General features: G+C 35.9%; 1 protein-coding gene across 1 annotated transcript in view; it reads left to right on the forward strand.

The window, feature by feature from the left end:
- ARHGAP20 (Rho GTPase activating protein 20) overlaps positions 1-17,272 on the forward strand; it is a 148,972-nt gene that overhangs the window by 114,250 nt on the left and 17,450 nt on the right. The window contains exons 8-9 of the mRNA XM_065882256.1: positions 4,085-4,151; positions 6,493-6,681. Coding sequence (XP_065738328.1) covers positions 4,085-4,151; positions 6,493-6,681 — 256 coding nt within the window. The remainder of the gene's footprint in view (positions 1-4,084; positions 4,152-6,492; positions 6,682-17,272) is intronic.

Raw genomic sequence — 17,272 nt, forward strand, 5'->3', positions numbered from 1 at the left:
AGGGGACACAGGTTCATGCCCCGGTCTGGGAAGATCCCACATGCCGCGGAGCGGCTGGGCCTGTGAGCCATGGCCGCTGGGCCTGCATGTCCAGAGCCTGTGCTCCGCAATGGGAGAGGCCACAACAGTGAGAGGCCCACGTACCACCAAATAAAATATATATATATATAGGCTACATTCCCTGTACTGTACTACATCCATGTATCTTATTTATTTTATACCTAGTAGTTTATACCTCATAATCCCCTTCACCTATCTTGCCCTTCCTCCTACCCTACAACTCATTGGTAACACTAATTCTCTGTATGTCTGTTTCTGTTTTGTTATATCTGTTTGTTTGTTTTATTTTTTAGAATCTACATATAAATGAATATATACAGTATTTGTCTTTCTCTAATCTATCCATGTTGTTGCAAATGACAGAATTTTCATTCTTATTTATGGCTGAGTAGTATTCCACTATACATATACACAAACACACACACACACAAATACACACACACACCACATATTCTTTATCCATTTATCTGTTGACTGACACTTGGGTTGCTTCACTATCTTGGATATTATAAATAATGCCACTGTGAACATTGGGGTGTGTGTGTCTTTTCAAATTAGTGTTTTTGTTTTCTTTGGATATATTCCCAGGAGTGGAATGGCTGGATCTTATGGTAATTCTATTTTTAGTTTTTTGAGGAACCTCCATACTATTTTCCACAAGGACTGTACCAATTTACATTCTCACCAACAGTGTACAAAGGTTCCCTTTTATCTACATTCTTGAAAATATTTGTTACTTGTGATTGTTTTGATGATAGCTATTCTTAAAGGTGTGAGGTAATATCTCATTGTTTTGATTTGCATTTCTCTGATAATTAGCGATGTTGAGCACCTTTTCATATGCCTATTAGCTCGCCATCTGTAAGTCATCTTTGGAAAAATATCCATGTCTTCTGCCATTTTGGGATTGGATTGTTTGTTTTTTTGATATTGAGTTGTATGAGCTTTTTAAACATTTTGAATATTAACCCCTTGTCGGTCATATCATTTGCAAATATCTTCTCCCATTCTGTAGGTTGTCTTCTTGTTTTGTCAGTGGTCTCCTTTGCTATGTAAAATCTTTTACTTTAATTAGGTCTCATTTCTTTATTTTTGCTTTTATTTGATTTGCCTTGGAAGATAGATGCAAAAAAAAATATTGTTACTGTTTATGTCAAAAAGTGTTCTATAAAGATGTTAAAAAAAGAAAAGTGTTCTGCCTGTGCTCTCTTCTAGGAGTTTTTTGTTTTCCAGTCTTAACATTTAGGCCTTTAATCCATTTTGACTTTATTTTTGTACATGGTAGGGGAAATATTCTAATTTCAGTTTTTATGTGCAGCTGTCTGGTTTTCCCAATGCCACTATTGAAGAGACTTTATTTTCTCCATTGTATATTTTTTCCTACTTTGTTGTAGATTAATTGACCATATTCATGTGGATTTACTTCTGGGTTCTCTATTCTGTTGCATTGTGTCTGTTTTTGTGCCAGTATGATACTGTTTTGATTACTGTAGCTTTGTAGTATCATTTGAAGCTAGGGAGCATGATACCCCCAGCTTTGTTCTTTTTTCTCAAGAATGCTTTGGCTATTTGGGGTCTTTCATGGTTCCATACAAATTTTAGGATTATTTGTTCTAGTTCTGTGAAAAATGTCATGGGTATTTTGATAGGGATTGTATTAAATGTCAGTTGCTTTAGGTAGTATGGACATTTTAACAATATTAATCCTTCCAGTCAGTGAACATGAGTTATCTTTCCATTTATTTGCCTTATGTTTGGTTTCTTTTATTAATGTTTTATAATTTTCAGAGTACAGGTCTTTTGCCTAGGACAGTAAAGTCTTAATATTAGCTTAATATTGAGTGCTCTTCTTCCACTCCCATTTTATAACCTGTGTGAATTGAAAAGCATAATAAGATTAGACTATAATTTTAGAGAGATAATAATATGCATTTTAATTTTATATGCTCTACATATACAGTTAGGGAGTTTTTTGGCATAAAATTCTCCTTTCAACCTCCTTCCCCCCTTCTCACTTATCACTATATGACTATCCTTTCCCTATCTCCTCTCCTGGTTCTTCCTCCTTACCTAATTATTCACTTATCCCAAGAGTCAATCAGTCTTAGGATTATGAATTCTGAAGGATCTGCTCTACAGTAGAATTTTTACATAAAGAACATATAGCTAGTAACCATATTCACTGGCTGCAGGTCCAGAGGATAAAGTAGATGGTACCTCCTATTGAATCTGTAAATTTAAAAGTAAGCTTTGAATTAGATCATGGATTTAAAGACTTTTAGTATGGACACCACATTTTCCCCAGTTTTGCTTTTAGCTTCTGCTTCTTTCTGTTTCATGGGGCAATGATGAGTTTTTGAAATTTTATTAATAGGGAAGATTGGAATGTTTGAGGATGAGGTAGGGAAAAAGAATCAGAAAGTTCTCATGTCCTCCCTACCAGTATATAAAAACCACACAGTAGGTACTTGTATTAAAGGGAATGACTTTCAGAAGGATGGAACTAAAGGAAGAACTTGAACAACACCATTTCTTGAGTGAGATTCTCTATAAGTATGAAAACATGGTGTTACTAAGATGTGACATAACATATATATAAGATATGCCATAGTCTTAACTGTATTTCAGATTGCTTTTACACATTGCTATTATAAGCCCTTAAGAACTCAGGGCAACCACAATTTAGAATAATAGATCTGATTTATTTTAGTGAAATTTAATAATATATTTAAGATGTAAATAAATATATATGCACTGAATAAAGCAGGCACCTCTGCATTGATTTCTAAGCTTATATAATTATACATTGGAAGAGAATGAGTAGTTTAAGGGAAGGAAGAGAGATTAATTAATGACATGACTCATTTTCTTATTTATGCTTTCCTTTTGGATAAAGTGATCAATCTCATCATGCCAAAAATATTTCTGTTCAATATAGTTAGGAATTGAGGCTGTTTGGCTGTACTGTTCTAAGGGATTATTAAGGTGTTTTCAAACACTACCAAAAAAAAAGAAATGATCATTGTTAGATTGCTCTTCCTGTTTGCAATACAAGTTTTTTGACTAGGGGATAGTGAAGGAAGTGACAGAGTAGGGGAGGGTATTGGGAGGGGTAATCTCCTAGCCAGGACCCTCCATTATAAGGTCAGGGTCCTGATTTTTAATCAGAAGATAAAGGCAAGAATATTAAATATTATCAGTCTGTTGTAATTTCATTTAAAACATTTTTGCTTTATCTTCTAGAGGATACAGCAAAGTCTGTATAATTTAGTATTGTTTCTTTCAAGTGGGAGTTTCAATATTGCTGGGTTGTAGTTCTGCTAGTGAACAGTTTCATTGTTCCCCATAACTGGGCCTGTTCTGTAGACAGAATTCTTGTCCTTTCTGTCCCTAGGCCTGGACTTGCCCAAAATAAAGCCAGTGTGGATTGTGACAGCTACCTGTCTCCTCTCCTCAAAGCCCGTTGGTCATTCTTCTTCCACTCAGAAGCAGCTAAGCTAATAATCAGCCTTTGAGACTTTACTTTTTCATCACAGACACAGCAGTGTAGTGGCTTTCTGGATAACAAGGTTGTCTTTGCAGGAACATGTTGGAGATTAAGTCCAATATTCTCTGAGAAGTTTAGAGATAGCAGAAGGCAGGACTCTGAAGAAGATAGATTTACCTTTTAGAAAACCAGGAAGTTTCTGCTTACTTTGTAAAAAGGCATATATATGATTTCATATTCTGTGGGCTACCCATAATAGTGAGGGCCTGATTCTATTGCAGTTCATGGATCCCTAGTCATCCCTAGGGGAAAAGGGCAGGGTTCCTTAGTCCTCTGTTGGAGATTAGAGAGGGAGAGATGGTTTGTAGGAATCAGCACTGCCATCTTCAAAGGCCATATCCACCCCCATGAACCTGAAAAGCATTTATATTGTCTCTGTTCTTTCTTTTTTGCAAAACATAAAATTGCCAAAAAAATAAGTATCCTCATTCATTGACCAAATGTGAAAGAATTATTGTTAATTCTTTTATCTCCAAGGGCTCTGAGAGAGAGTACCAGTTATGGGTCAATTCTGGCAAAGAAGAGGCACCATACCCACTTATTGGTAAGTTTCTATGAAAATATAAGATAGGATTGATTGTGTTTTAATTATAATTCTAAATGTGTCAGAGAATTGGTCATATGGTCCTAAATTTCAATACTATTAAATATTAATCTTCTATAATATTTATATATTAATTTAATAAATATCAAATATTTCCTATGTGCCAGACAAATAATATCTCTTCATTCAAGAAGCTAATGGTATAGTTGGGAAGAGAAATGTAAATTTTCTTCTTTTTTTTTCACTTTACAGAAGCACTATCTTGTCAACCTTTTTAATTTTTTTTCCAAAATAAAGCAATATGTATTGGTATTCCTTTTTCCCTATATATTTATTTTTCATATTTAGTTTTTGAATTCCCTGTTCCCTTTCCTACCTACTACTTGTCTCTATGGAAGACTATCTATAATCCAATCATGCCTCAATCTATCAATATCAGTGAGTATTTAACACCTGCCCTGTGCCCAGCACTTTCCTAGCCATCATAAAGACAATGAAATTAAACCATTTAGATTCTTAGTCTTCACTGACTAACTTAGCAATAACTACTACTTTACTAACTACTTTGCTACTTCTCTAGCAAAATTTTCCAGCATTTGTTTTGAAGAATTATTGGCAAATAGGTTACATCTTCACCTTATTTAAATCATTTAGCTAAAAAATACTCTTGATCAGTGAGGCCCTTCAGTGTGGTTAACAGAAATAAACCAATTACAATAAGGGACAGTATCTGTAGCAGATCTTGAAATGATGACATTGATGATTGATGGTGATGATGATGATTTCTGTTAATAATTTTTAAATGCTTACTATCCTGCCAGAATTGGGCAAAGCATATCATATGAGTTATCTCATGGAATCCTTTCATTTACCTGTGAGATCACTACTGTGTAATTCAGGTTTCAAATAATCTGAATAATCTAAAACCAAACTGTTCTATGAAATGTATATTCTCAGACTTAAAGTAAAGCAAGTCATTGTGCACATGGCTGGGGACAAAATTCACTGCATTTCCAGTTTCTTAATGTTGTCATTTTTGTAAAAGTCAATGAGCAACAATTAAAGCTGTGTTTAAAAACCGAATGAGTACATAAAATAATTGTTTTAATAAAATATATTAATTTAATTAAAACTATATAGATGGTAACTCTCAGACTTAAACAGCTTCAAGCTCATTTCTAACTCTCACTAAAAAAATACATGGACACGGGACATGATTGTTACTTAGCAACAGTTCTCCATTGCATATTTTAACATGCCTTGTAAACTTCAGTTGTAGATTAGCTATTGGCTATTTTGCTAAATTGATTTTGCTTTATTGCTGTCATAGAAGTCCTTTTTTCGCCTTAATCCCTGAAAGTTGCTGTAGTACTTGATGTTAATGGAACATTGACATTGTATGCCTATGCCAGATGGAAAGGAAATGGAAGAGTTCACTGAATTACATTCAGTGATAAATCAGGAATAGAAGAGAATTTACCCTCTTTAAAACGTAAACTAAGTCTATGGCATAATGGTACGTGAGGATTAATTTAAAAAATAGAATTACTTAAGAGTATTAAAGAGCAAAAAATCATGTTGCAGTCAGATGTCCAGGGTTTAGTTTTTCTAGTTTGAAAATTTCTTTTTGAATCTTGTCTCTTTTTCTGATACCCTGCAGTCTTCCTTCTAATTATTGCTTATTGCTCAGAGGACAGTGGTGGGAGGGAAGCGTAAATCAAACAAACCAGTCCTAATGAGTCTTGAGTAACTCTAATTATATAACTAGTAAACAGTATAAAATGTCTTTTTCAGAAAGATATCTTGTGTTGAATAATAGTAATAATAGTGATGCTTGAAATATATAGTTTTCTGCCTTATTATTTAAATAATATTAACTACTAATGTTTACTTATTTGATCCTTATAATGCTGTGTGGTAGGTAGGGTAAATATTTTAAATCAGAGGTCAAGGATTGGCTGAAGATTTGCAGATATAGTTAGTGTCAAAGGAGAAACTAGAATACCTTTAAATATTCTCAGATGTGAACATAGGAAGAGTCAACATTATGCAACTTAAAGACAATCTGTGCATTCCCAAATAAGATATTCTTTAAAGATTTTTTTTCCTCTTTGATTTTTTTTTCTCCCCTCTCCAAAAAAAAACAAGACTACTCTGGTTGGGCTGCTGCATTATGCACTGGTCTCCAACTGTAAGAGTGTGCATGGTGATCATTAAGTCAAAAAAGGATTCTTTATACCAAAAGTCCCAGGAGCAAATTGCAGTACATTCCAGTATGTAGCACACACACTCTTGGTGTCAGTCAGCCTAAAGTCTATGTTTAGATTTTTTCTCTGTGTAGGGCATGAATATCCCTATGGAATTAAAATGAGCCATCTTCGAGACACTACACTCCTGACGCAGGGATCAAAGGATTGCCCCACACCTTCCAACTTCCAAGAGCCCTTCCTCATGGAACAGCTGCCCCGAGAGATGCAATGCCAGTTCATCCTGAAGCCCAGCCGCCTGGCTGTGGCCCAGCAGCTGAGTGGTGAGTTTTCTCCTCCCTCATAGAGACTTTTTTAAGCAAAACTTTTCATTCCTGAAAGCAAAGTTTTCAAAGTTCTTTGCCTTTATACAGACAAAGACCCAAACTTCCAGCCAGATGAAGTATTTTTTCTTTTGAATTTGCTAAGTGTTTTGAAAGGAAAGATGGAGTTTTAGAAGATGGTTTTATAAATCAGCAGTAGGAGTGACTGACTTATAATCAGCAGTTACTGACTGCAGTAGAGTCTGTTCCTTCTTTCTTCACTATTCTTTCCCCTTTAACCTATGCCCACTGCAGAGTCAAAGGCACCAGGCAGTGCTGCAGGTGCTTCAATGATTTCTTTGTACTGTAATACATTGCATTGTGTGTTCCCCCTAAATGGTCACATTATAAAAAGGAGGCTGTCAGTGATGGGTGTCAGGAGACTCTGATGCCCTACCTAGATCCTGGTACTGTTACGTATGTTAAGATTAAGATGATTTCCACAGAAATCTCTCCTTTGTCTACTAATCTATTCTGATCCCTGTGAACGTAACCATCCCTTACCCACACCATAATAAAGACTCCAGAATGATAAAAGTGATATTCAACATAGGAGGACCATCATTAATTACCTTAACCCAAGTTTGAGCTTTACGCCCTCAGTCTGAGAAAAGATTGTGTAGAAAATAGAAGAAAATATATCACACCAAAAAGTGTGAGTGGGGTAGTAGAAAATTGATGCTGAATTTTTGTAGCTGCTTATGTCAATTTGAACAAACTGGGGGACCCACTGAACAGTGGCCATTGTTTTATACTCATCGCCCCACACATACATGTCCAACCCTGTCACTTTCTGTTGATGACCTAGCCTCACACTTTATCCTTTATTGAAGTCATTGGTCAGGACTCCCTAATCTTGCTAACACCAGCTATAAAAACTTATCTTACATTTGCACTAGTCCTCCTCTCTCCTATAGTGGTAAATTGAGGTTTTGAACCCTAAGGCTATTTACTAACATCTTTGGACCATTTGGGAGGGGTATTATAGAGATGTTATAGTTTTCCATCCACTAAAATGTGAGGCAGAGAGTTTGGTCTATTTTGTTTACTGCTATATTCCCAGCACCTGGAACAGTGTCTGAATATATATAAAAAAAGCATCCAATAAATATTTGTTGAATTAATTTATTAATAGGTCTGTTGTTAGTATTCATTAAAGATATAAAGTGAATGTTGCCTTTATAATTAAGCTGAGGAGAATAATATTTTACTCTTCTACCTTTATACTCCTGTTTTTCAAAATTGTTTCTCTGGGTCCCTTGTCAATAAAATAAAATAAATGTATTTTAATTAATTGGACCAAAATAATCAGAGATCAAGAATCCTAAGGGTTTTACCCAATTTTGTCAACGACCTGCTTATTAAATTGTAGGCATCCTCTACTTATTAATCCTCTGTTTCTCCCTGTTAAAAGTTAAGATAGTAATGGTTGCAGCTGTAAGATGATTCATGATAAATGGGATCAGGGATGGAGTAACTATAGACCAATGGTGACAACCTACCTGTGTAGCTAAAAAATTAACAGATGAAGCAGTTTTGTATTTTTTTAATACAGGGGATTTTGGTGAACAACTGCTTTGGAAACCACTGACTTAGATCAGGGATCAACAGACTTTCTCTGTAAGGGACCAGGTAGTAAAATTTGCAAGTCAGCAGACAAAATTGAGGCTATTACCTAGGTACTTATAACGAGAGAAAACAAATTTCCACAAATTTTTCACTGATGATGTTCAATATGTAGTAGTAACTGAGTACCGTTTTATGTAATACAGATATACTAATGAGAAGAATTGAATTCTTTTTCGGAAATAACATTTTGCTTAATTGGTGTTCAAAATTAGTATTCCTATGATAATAATTGAATGCAAAATGTTCTGATCTGTAATGAGATTTTATATATTTCATGATCTTTGAAAATATCTTTTCACACAGATAGGTACTGCCAAATGCTAATATATCATTCTACAAGCATATAATTTTAATTGAGCATATTCCTCTCTTTGGAGGCATTTATAGAATTTTGTTAGATTCCTCCTTTGATATTTGCCTTTTGGCATGTCGTTTCATTGCAAATTAATCACTTCCAATTGAAGGTTAGGTGGAAGTAAAAGGATTTTGGAATATGGAAATTTCTTTTTGCACAGTTCAGTTGCACAAATGATTTTGAAACACAGAAAATTCCTTTCACTTGCATTAAGGTTGGTAAATACTGCTGGAACTGTAGTTTGAGCCCAGGAAATACATCTGCTATAAGTTTTTATGGAAATGGAGATCTTACTTCTTGTTTTAACTTTAGACAGGAGGAGAAGGGTAAAAGTAGCTTGACATTACTTGTCCATTAAATGTCTTAAATGTCAGATTAGTGTTTTTGTTTTCTTCAGATAATTACCCAGAAATGGAAATGCTGCATCCTATGGTTGTACTATTTTTAGTTTTTTGAGGAACCTCTATACTGTTTTCCATAGTGGCTGCACTAAATTACATTCCCATCAACAGTGCACATGAGGTTTCCCTTTCTCCACATCTTCACCAACACTTGTCATTTTTTGTCATTTTGATAATAGCCATTCTAACAGGTGTGAGTTGATATCTCATTGTGGTTTTGATTTGCATTTCCCTAATGATTAGTGATGTTGAGAATCTTTTCAAATGCCTATTGGCCATCTGCATTTCCTCTTTGGAAAAATGTCTTTTCAGGTCCTCTGCCCATTTTTTTAATCAGGTTGTTTGGTTTTTTGCTATTGAGTTGTATGAGTTCTTTATATATTTTGGATGTTAACCCCTTATCAGATACATGATTTGCAAATATTTTCCCCCATTCAGTAAATTGATTTTCTATTTTGTTGATGGGTTCCTTTGCTATGCAGGGGCTTTTTAGTTTGATGTAGTCTTTTGTTTATTTTTGCTTTTGTTGCCTTTGTTTTTGGTGTAAAATCCAAAAAATCATTGCCAAGACCAGTGGCAGGTAGCTTACTCTCATGTTTCCTTCTAGGAGTTTTATAATTTCAGTTCTTACATTCAAGTCTTGATCCATTTTGAGTTATTTTTTTTGTATGGGTGGTCCAGTTACATGTTTTGCATGTTGCTGTCCAGTTTTCCCAATATCACTTATTGAAGAAACTATACTCTCCTCATTGTATGTTCTTGGCTCCTTTGTCATAAATTAATTGACCATAAGTGCATGTGTTTATTTCTGGGCTCTCTATTCTGTTCCATTGATCTGTGTATCTGTTTTTATGCCAATATCATACTGTTTTGATCACTATAGCTTTATAATATAGTTTGAAATTAGGAAGCATGATGCCTCCAGCTTTGTTCTTCCTTCTCAAGACCACTTTGTCTGTTTGGGGTCTTTTGTGGTTCTATACAAATTTTAGAATTGTTCTATTACTGTGAAAACTGCCATTGGAATTTTGATAGGGATTGCACTGAGTCTATCGACTGCTTTGAATAGTATGGAGATCTTAACAATATTAATTCTTCCAATCCATGAGCGTGGAATGTCTTTCCATTTATTTGTGTCTTCTTCAGTTTCTTTCATCAGTGCCTTATAGTTTTCAGTGAACAGGTCTTTCAGCTTCTTGGTTAAATTTATTCCTAGGTATTTTATTCTTTTTGGTGTAATTATAAATGGGCTTATTTTCTTAAATTCTCTTTCTGATAGTTTGTTATCAGTGTATAGAAACACAACAGATATCTATATATTGATCTTATATCTTGCAAATTGACTGAATTCATTTAGCAGTTCTAAAAGTTTTTTTGGTGAAGTCTTTAGAGTTTTCTGTATATAGTATTATGTCATCTGCGAATAGTGACAGTTTTACTTTTTCCTTTCCAATTTGGATACCTTTTATTTCTTTTTCTTGCCTACTTGTTTTGGCTAGGACTTCCAATACTATGTTGAATAAAAATGGTGAGAGTGGGCATCCTTGTCTTGTTTCTGATCTTAGAGGAAAAGCTTTTGACTTTTCACCATTGAGTATGATGTTAGCTGTCATATATGAACTTTATTATGTTGAGTTACATTTCCTCTATTCCCACTGTCTTGAGAGTTTTTAATCATAAATGAATGTTGAATTTTGTTAAGTGTTTTCTTTATCTATTGAAATGATTATATGATTTTTATCTTCTTTTTTGTTAATGCAGTGTATCATGTTGATTGATTTGCAGAATATGAACCATCCTTGTATCTCTAGAATAAATCCAACTTGATCATGACATATGATTCTTTTAATGTATTGTTGAATTCAGTTTGATGATATTCTGTTGAGAATTTTTGCCTATATGTTCATCAGAGATATTGGCCTATAATTTTCTTTTCTTGTGGTTTCTTTGTCTGGTTTGGTTTCAGAGTAATGCTGGCCTTGTAAAATGACTTTGGAATCTGTTTTTTGGAAGACTTCGAGAAGCATTGGTATTAATTCTTCTTTGAATGTTTGGTAGAATTTACCAGTGAAGCTGTCAGGTCCTGGACTTTTGTTTATAGGGCGTTTATAAATTACTGATTCAGTCTCCTTATCAATAATCAATCTGTTCAGATTTTCTATGTCTTCATATTCAGTCTTGGAAGTTTGTATGTTTCTAAGAATTTATCCATTTCTTCTAGGTTGTCCAATTTGTTGGCATATAATTGTTCGTAGTAGTCTCTTATGATCCTGTATATTTCTGTGGTATCAGTTGTAACATCTCTTTTATTTCTGATTTTATTTATTTTAGCTCTTTCTTATTGAGTCTGGCTAAAAGTTTATCAATTTTGTTCATTTTTTCAAAGAACCAGCTCTTAGTTTCATTGATCTCTTCTACTGTCTTTTAGTCTCTATTTCATTTACTGCTGCTCTAATATTTGTTATTTCCTTCCTTCTAGTAACTTTGGGCTTAGTTTGTTCTTTTAGTTCCTTGAGATGTAAAGTTAAGTTGTATACTTGAGTTTTTTTGTTTCTTGAAGTAGGCATTTATTGATATGAACTTCTCTCTTAGAACTTCTGCTGCATCCATAAGTTTTGTATATAATATTTTCACTTGTCTCAAGGTATTTTTCTATTTCACTTTTGATTCTTTCTTTGACCCATAGTAGCATGTTGTACCCATAACGGTAGCATGTTGTTTAATCTCCACATATTTGTGAATATTCCAGTTTTCTCATGTAATTGATTTCTAGTTTCATACCATTGTGGTTAGAAGAAATGTTTGATATGCTTTCAGCCTTCTTAAATTTGTTAAGACTTGTTTTGTGGGCTAACATATGATCTATCCTGGAGAATGTTCCATGTGCACTTGAGAAAAATGTATGTTCTATTGCTTTTGGATGGAATGTTTTGCATGTGTGTATGTATACCTTAAGTTCATCTGATTTAACTTGTCATTTAAGGCCGATGTTTTCTTACTGTTTTCTGTCTGAATGATCTATCCATTTATGTAAATGGGTTATCAAAGTCCCCTACTATTATTTATTGCTGTTTATTTCTACCTTTAGGTCTGTTAACATTTGCTTTATATGTTTAGGTGCTCCTACATTGGGTGCATAAATATCTTCAAACGTTATATCCTGTTGTTGGATTAACATCATTATGTAATACCCTTCTTTGTCTGTTATTACAGTCTTTGTTTTAAAGTTTATTTTGTCTGATATAAGTATAGCTACTCCAGCTTTCTTTTGGTTTCCATTTTCATGAAATATCTTTTCCCATCCCTTCATTTTCAGTCTGTGAATGTTCTTAGGTCTGAAGTGAGTCTCTTGTAGGCAGCATGTAGATGAGTCTTGTTTTTTTATCCTTTCAGTCCCTCTCTGTCTTTTGATTGGAGAAATTACTCCACTTATATTTAAAGTAATTATTGATAGATATGTTATTGCCATTTCTGTTGTTTTCTGGCTGTTTTGTCGTTCCTCTGTTCACTTCTTCTCCTCTTGCTTTCCTCCTTTGTGGTTTGATAACTTTAGTGATATGCTTAGGTTCCTTTGTTATTATGTATCTACTTTAGGTTTTTGCTTGTTGGTTACCATGAAGCTTACATGTAACAACTTACATTTGTAACATTATTTTTATGTTGATACCAACTTAAGTTTGAACACATTGTAAAGCTCTACATATTTATCCTCCCCCAACATTTTGTTTTCTGATGTCACATTTTACATCTTTTTATCTTGTATACCCTTACTTAAATATTGTAGTTATTTTTTACTATTTCTGTCTTTTAACCTTCATATTAGCTTTATAAGTAATTCACTACCTTTACCATATATTTATCTTTACCAGTGAGATTTATACTTTTATATATTATTAATTAGCACCCTTTCTTTTCAGCTTAAAAAAGTGCCTTTAACATCTCTTATAAGGCCGGTTTAGTGGTGATGAACTCCTTTAGCTTTTGCTGGTCTGGAAACCTCTATCTCTCCTTCAATTCTGAATGATAACTTTGCTAGATAGAGTATTCTTGGTTGGAAATTTTTGTCTTTCAGCACTTGGAATATATTGTGCCATTTCCTTCTGTCCTTTAACATTTCTGCTGAAAAATCTGCTGATAGTCTAATGGGGTTTCCCTTATACATAATAAGTTGTTTTTCTCTTGTAGCTTTTAAGATTCTCTCCTTGTCTTTACCTTTTGACATTTTAATTATAATGTGTCTTAGTATAGATTTCTGGGTTCATCTATTTCGAACGCTCTGGGCTTCCTAGGTCTGAATTTCTGTTTCCCCAAGTTAGAACACTTTTCAGCCATTATTTCTTCAAATAAGTTTTCTTCCCCTTTCTCTTTTTTCTTTTTCTGGGACCCCTATAATGTGATGTTTAATGCACTTGATGTTGTCGCATTTAAGCTATCTTCACTTTTTTTCATTCTTTTTTCTTTTTGCTTCTCTGATTGGATGAGTTTCTTTGCCCTGTCTCAGGTTCACTGATCATTTCTTCTGCTTCATCAATCTGTTGTTGACCCTTCCCCCCGGGTATTTTTCAATTCAGTTATTCTTTAGTTCTGTGACTTCTGTTTGGAACTTTCTTATATTTTCTATCTCTGTTGAAGTTCTCACTGTGTTCATCCATTCTTCTCCCAAGTTCAGTGAGCATTTTTATGACCATTGCTGGAAATTTTTATTAGGTAAATTACTTATCTCCACTTCGCTTTTTTCCTGAGCTTTTATCTTGTTCTTTCATTTAGAACATATTTCTCTATTTCTTCATTTTGCTTGATTCTATATTGGTTTCTATGCATTACATGAAACAACCACCTCTTCCAGTCTTGAACCATTGTCCTTGAGTAAGAGATGAACCTTTTCATTCAACCCTGCCCTAGCTCTTGGTTTTCTCTCAACCCTTTGTAATTGTCCAAGCAGCCTATTTTATTTTTAATAGCTCCCAGTAGATGAGGATGTACCAAGATTAGTCAGTGTCCCAAAGGGGAGAGAGCTCAGTCAGTACCTTTTATTCAGGCTGATTGGAAACCAGGTCCTCAGGCAGCAGCTTTTCAAGAATGAAAATATATGCAGTCCTCTTGGACTGCAAGCATAAGCATGCTGGCCCCCAGAGCCAAGCCATCTGGAGGTGTCCTCTGGCAGCAGTCACAAAAATTAGGACTCCAAGTGGGTGTATAAACTCCTTTCTGGGAGATACCCCTGTTCTGTAGTCATGCATAGGGAAGTGAAAAGATGGTGTCCCCTGGGTACCTTCTTTGAGAGCACCTCCATAACCTCTAGGTGTGTGCCAAACCTGAAGCCTGCCCCCAGGGCTGAAGTTCCTGGATGAGCAAATAGGCCACTTTTACAAAAAGACTGGGGGTGTGTTTCAGTCTGCTGTCTGTGCAATATCCTAGGGATGGTAGTCTTCTAAGAACTGTCTCTATAATTGTTACAGTCCTGTGGGACCCAGGAATGCAAGCCCCCCTGGTCAGGCGATCAAGGGGCATTCCCTGGGTGACAGCTGCAAAAACTGTGTCACCAAATGTAAAAACCAGTGCTCCAGAGGTGTGTAGAGCCTGCCCTCCAGGAGATAGAGATACTCTGCAGCACGGCAGAGGGAAAGCACAAAAATGGTGCCCACTAGCTGAAGCGGGGCAGAGGGGGAGTACAAAGGTGGCATCCACTGAAAAAAGGAAAAGAAGAGAAAGAAAAAGAGGACGGGAGGAAAAGGAAAGAAAGAAGAAAAAGTAAAAGATGATACCCATCAAAAGGGGGGGGAAAAGATGGTGCCTGCAGGCTTTAACAGTGCAGAGGAGAGTAGGAAGATAGTGTCCACCAGCCTCTGTCCTGGGGAGTATCCCAGCAGACCCCTGCCCCTTAGACCAATGCTTTAAAATTAGTAAATGAATCTCTTTCACATGAAGTCTGGGTGCTTTTCAAAGGGCTGCTTGTGGACTGAGCTCTGGGGTGGATGATCCTGGGCGTAAGCCGTTTAAGAACCCTCCCTCAGGGCTTCGCTGGTGGTGCAGTGGTTAAGAATCCACCTGCCAGTGCAGGGGACACAGGTTCAAGCCCTAGACCAGGAAGATCCCACATGCCACAGAGCAGCTAAGCCCATGCACCACAACTACTGAGCCTGTGCTCTAGAGCCCACGAGCCACAACTACTGAGCCCGTGCACCTAGAGCCCATGCTCCGCAACAAGAGAAGCCACTGCAGTGAGAAGCCCACGCACAGCAGTAGCCCCCACTCTCCACAGCTAGAGAAAAGCCTGCGCACAGCAACAAAGACCCAGTGCAGCCAAAAATAAAATAAATTTTAAAAATTTAAAAAAAGGAACCCTCCCTCAGTTCCACAAAGCCCCACATGTCTCATGGCATGTCTCATGGCATGAGACATGTTGGCCTTCAAAGTGAGATGTTTTGGGGGCTCATCCCTCAGATGCCAGATCTTAAAAGTTGGGGTGACCTATGTGGGGTATGAACCCTTCACTCCTTCTGGGGAAGCTCTGGGTTTTGAGTTTCTTCCTGACTATGGGTCATTGCACGAGGGGTGGGGTTTATGGTGAGCTAGTGTCTCAGCCTTTCCTACCCACTTGGATGTAGTTTCCTTCTCATTTGCCCAATGTAACAGGATGTAGTTTCCTTCTCATTTGCCCAATGTAACAGGGTCTCTCCGCCAGTTTTGAGGGGTTATTCAGAGGAAATTGTTCCATATATAGCTGTTGATACAGTGTATCCATGGAAGGAGGTGAGTTCAAGATCTTCCTACATCACCATCTTGCTAAAATTTCTAATTAAGGGGTTTTTGTTGTGGTTATTTATTACTCTTTAATAATCTATAAGCACAGACTTTTAAGAATTACAATTTTTAATATTCAGTTCCATAATTTAAGCATGAAGAAACTCTAGCTTGAATCTTGCCAGAATTGTTTAGGAAAGCTGGATGTACATGAATTTCATTTGCTCTGCATTTACATCATCCTAATCTTTTTTATAACAATTGCATGTTTTTTCATCAGCCTTTGACATTTAGAAAGTAAGAGCTATGCATTAAAACCTCTGCAAGAAAGTAAACGTTAATGAATTTTTTTTTCTCTCAGTCCCAAAGGGAACATGAACTCTAAAATTGACTGTTGTATGTAATAAAAGGCATGGCTGCAGCTGAAAGCATTTATAATAAAGTACAGAACTCAATTTCTACTTTATCCTCTGTCTACATTCATCAGATAGCTGGGTATATAACTTTATGATAGAGCATTCTTCCTAAGAAGTGTGTGAAAGCTAAAAAAATCAAATAAATCTGGTTTCGAAATAGTGAAACCAGATTAAATGTGAGGTAACTAGACTGAGTACAACTACTCAACATATATAAAGATACATATTAAACAAACATTTGCACAGATTGACATTGCTGGCCTACAGGAACCCCCTTCTGGGTTTAAGAATAAGGTTCAGTTTCCTTTTCTGTTTTTTAAAATGGTGGAGGTTGGGAGTGTCAGGGCAGAAAGGAAGTGCTTTAGTTAAGCAGAGTCTGGTATTCCTTCCTGTCTGCATACTTCCTGAAGGCTGTTACACAGATGGAGAAAGGGTGTGGGGAGGAGGTCCTCTTTGTGGAGAGGAGATTGGTGTCTTAGCAGCTTTAATCAAGATTGCTATGACCTATATGCCCTAAGCAAAGTAGCACTTTTCATACACTATCCTATTTAATCCTCTCAATAAGGCTTTGAGGTGTAGGTAATTTTCTCATTTTAAAATTGAAGAAAAAGGGTAAGTAAAGTGCACAAATTAGTGTTTGAGCCAGGAGTCTAAGTGGGCTCCTGACTGCAGAACCAAAGACCTTTACACCTGGATGTATGCACATTAATGATGCACTGACTGTATCCTGAGGAAGCCAAGGGTGGATGATGGTCTGAAGGCTTTTCAGTAAAATGTTACTTATTTGATTATCCTCCCACGATTTGGCTTTTTTAGTATTTGGTTTAAGTTGGTTACGCTAAGGAAATAAACAGTATAAAACACTTGTTTGAAATGAGCATTTGACACTGCCGATCATGTCCTCCCTGAAAAGATCATCTCCTTCATTGTTCCATTGTCAGGGAGTGCTGAGTAGCTGAACGTCATCTCTGGCATCTTGGTTGCATGTCAGGACCACACAGCTGAAG

This window comes from Phocoena phocoena, chromosome 8 (genome assembly GCF_963924675.1).
Source record: "Phocoena phocoena chromosome 8, mPhoPho1.1, whole genome shotgun sequence".
Lineage (NCBI taxonomy): Eukaryota > Metazoa > Chordata > Mammalia > Artiodactyla > Phocoenidae > Phocoena > Phocoena phocoena.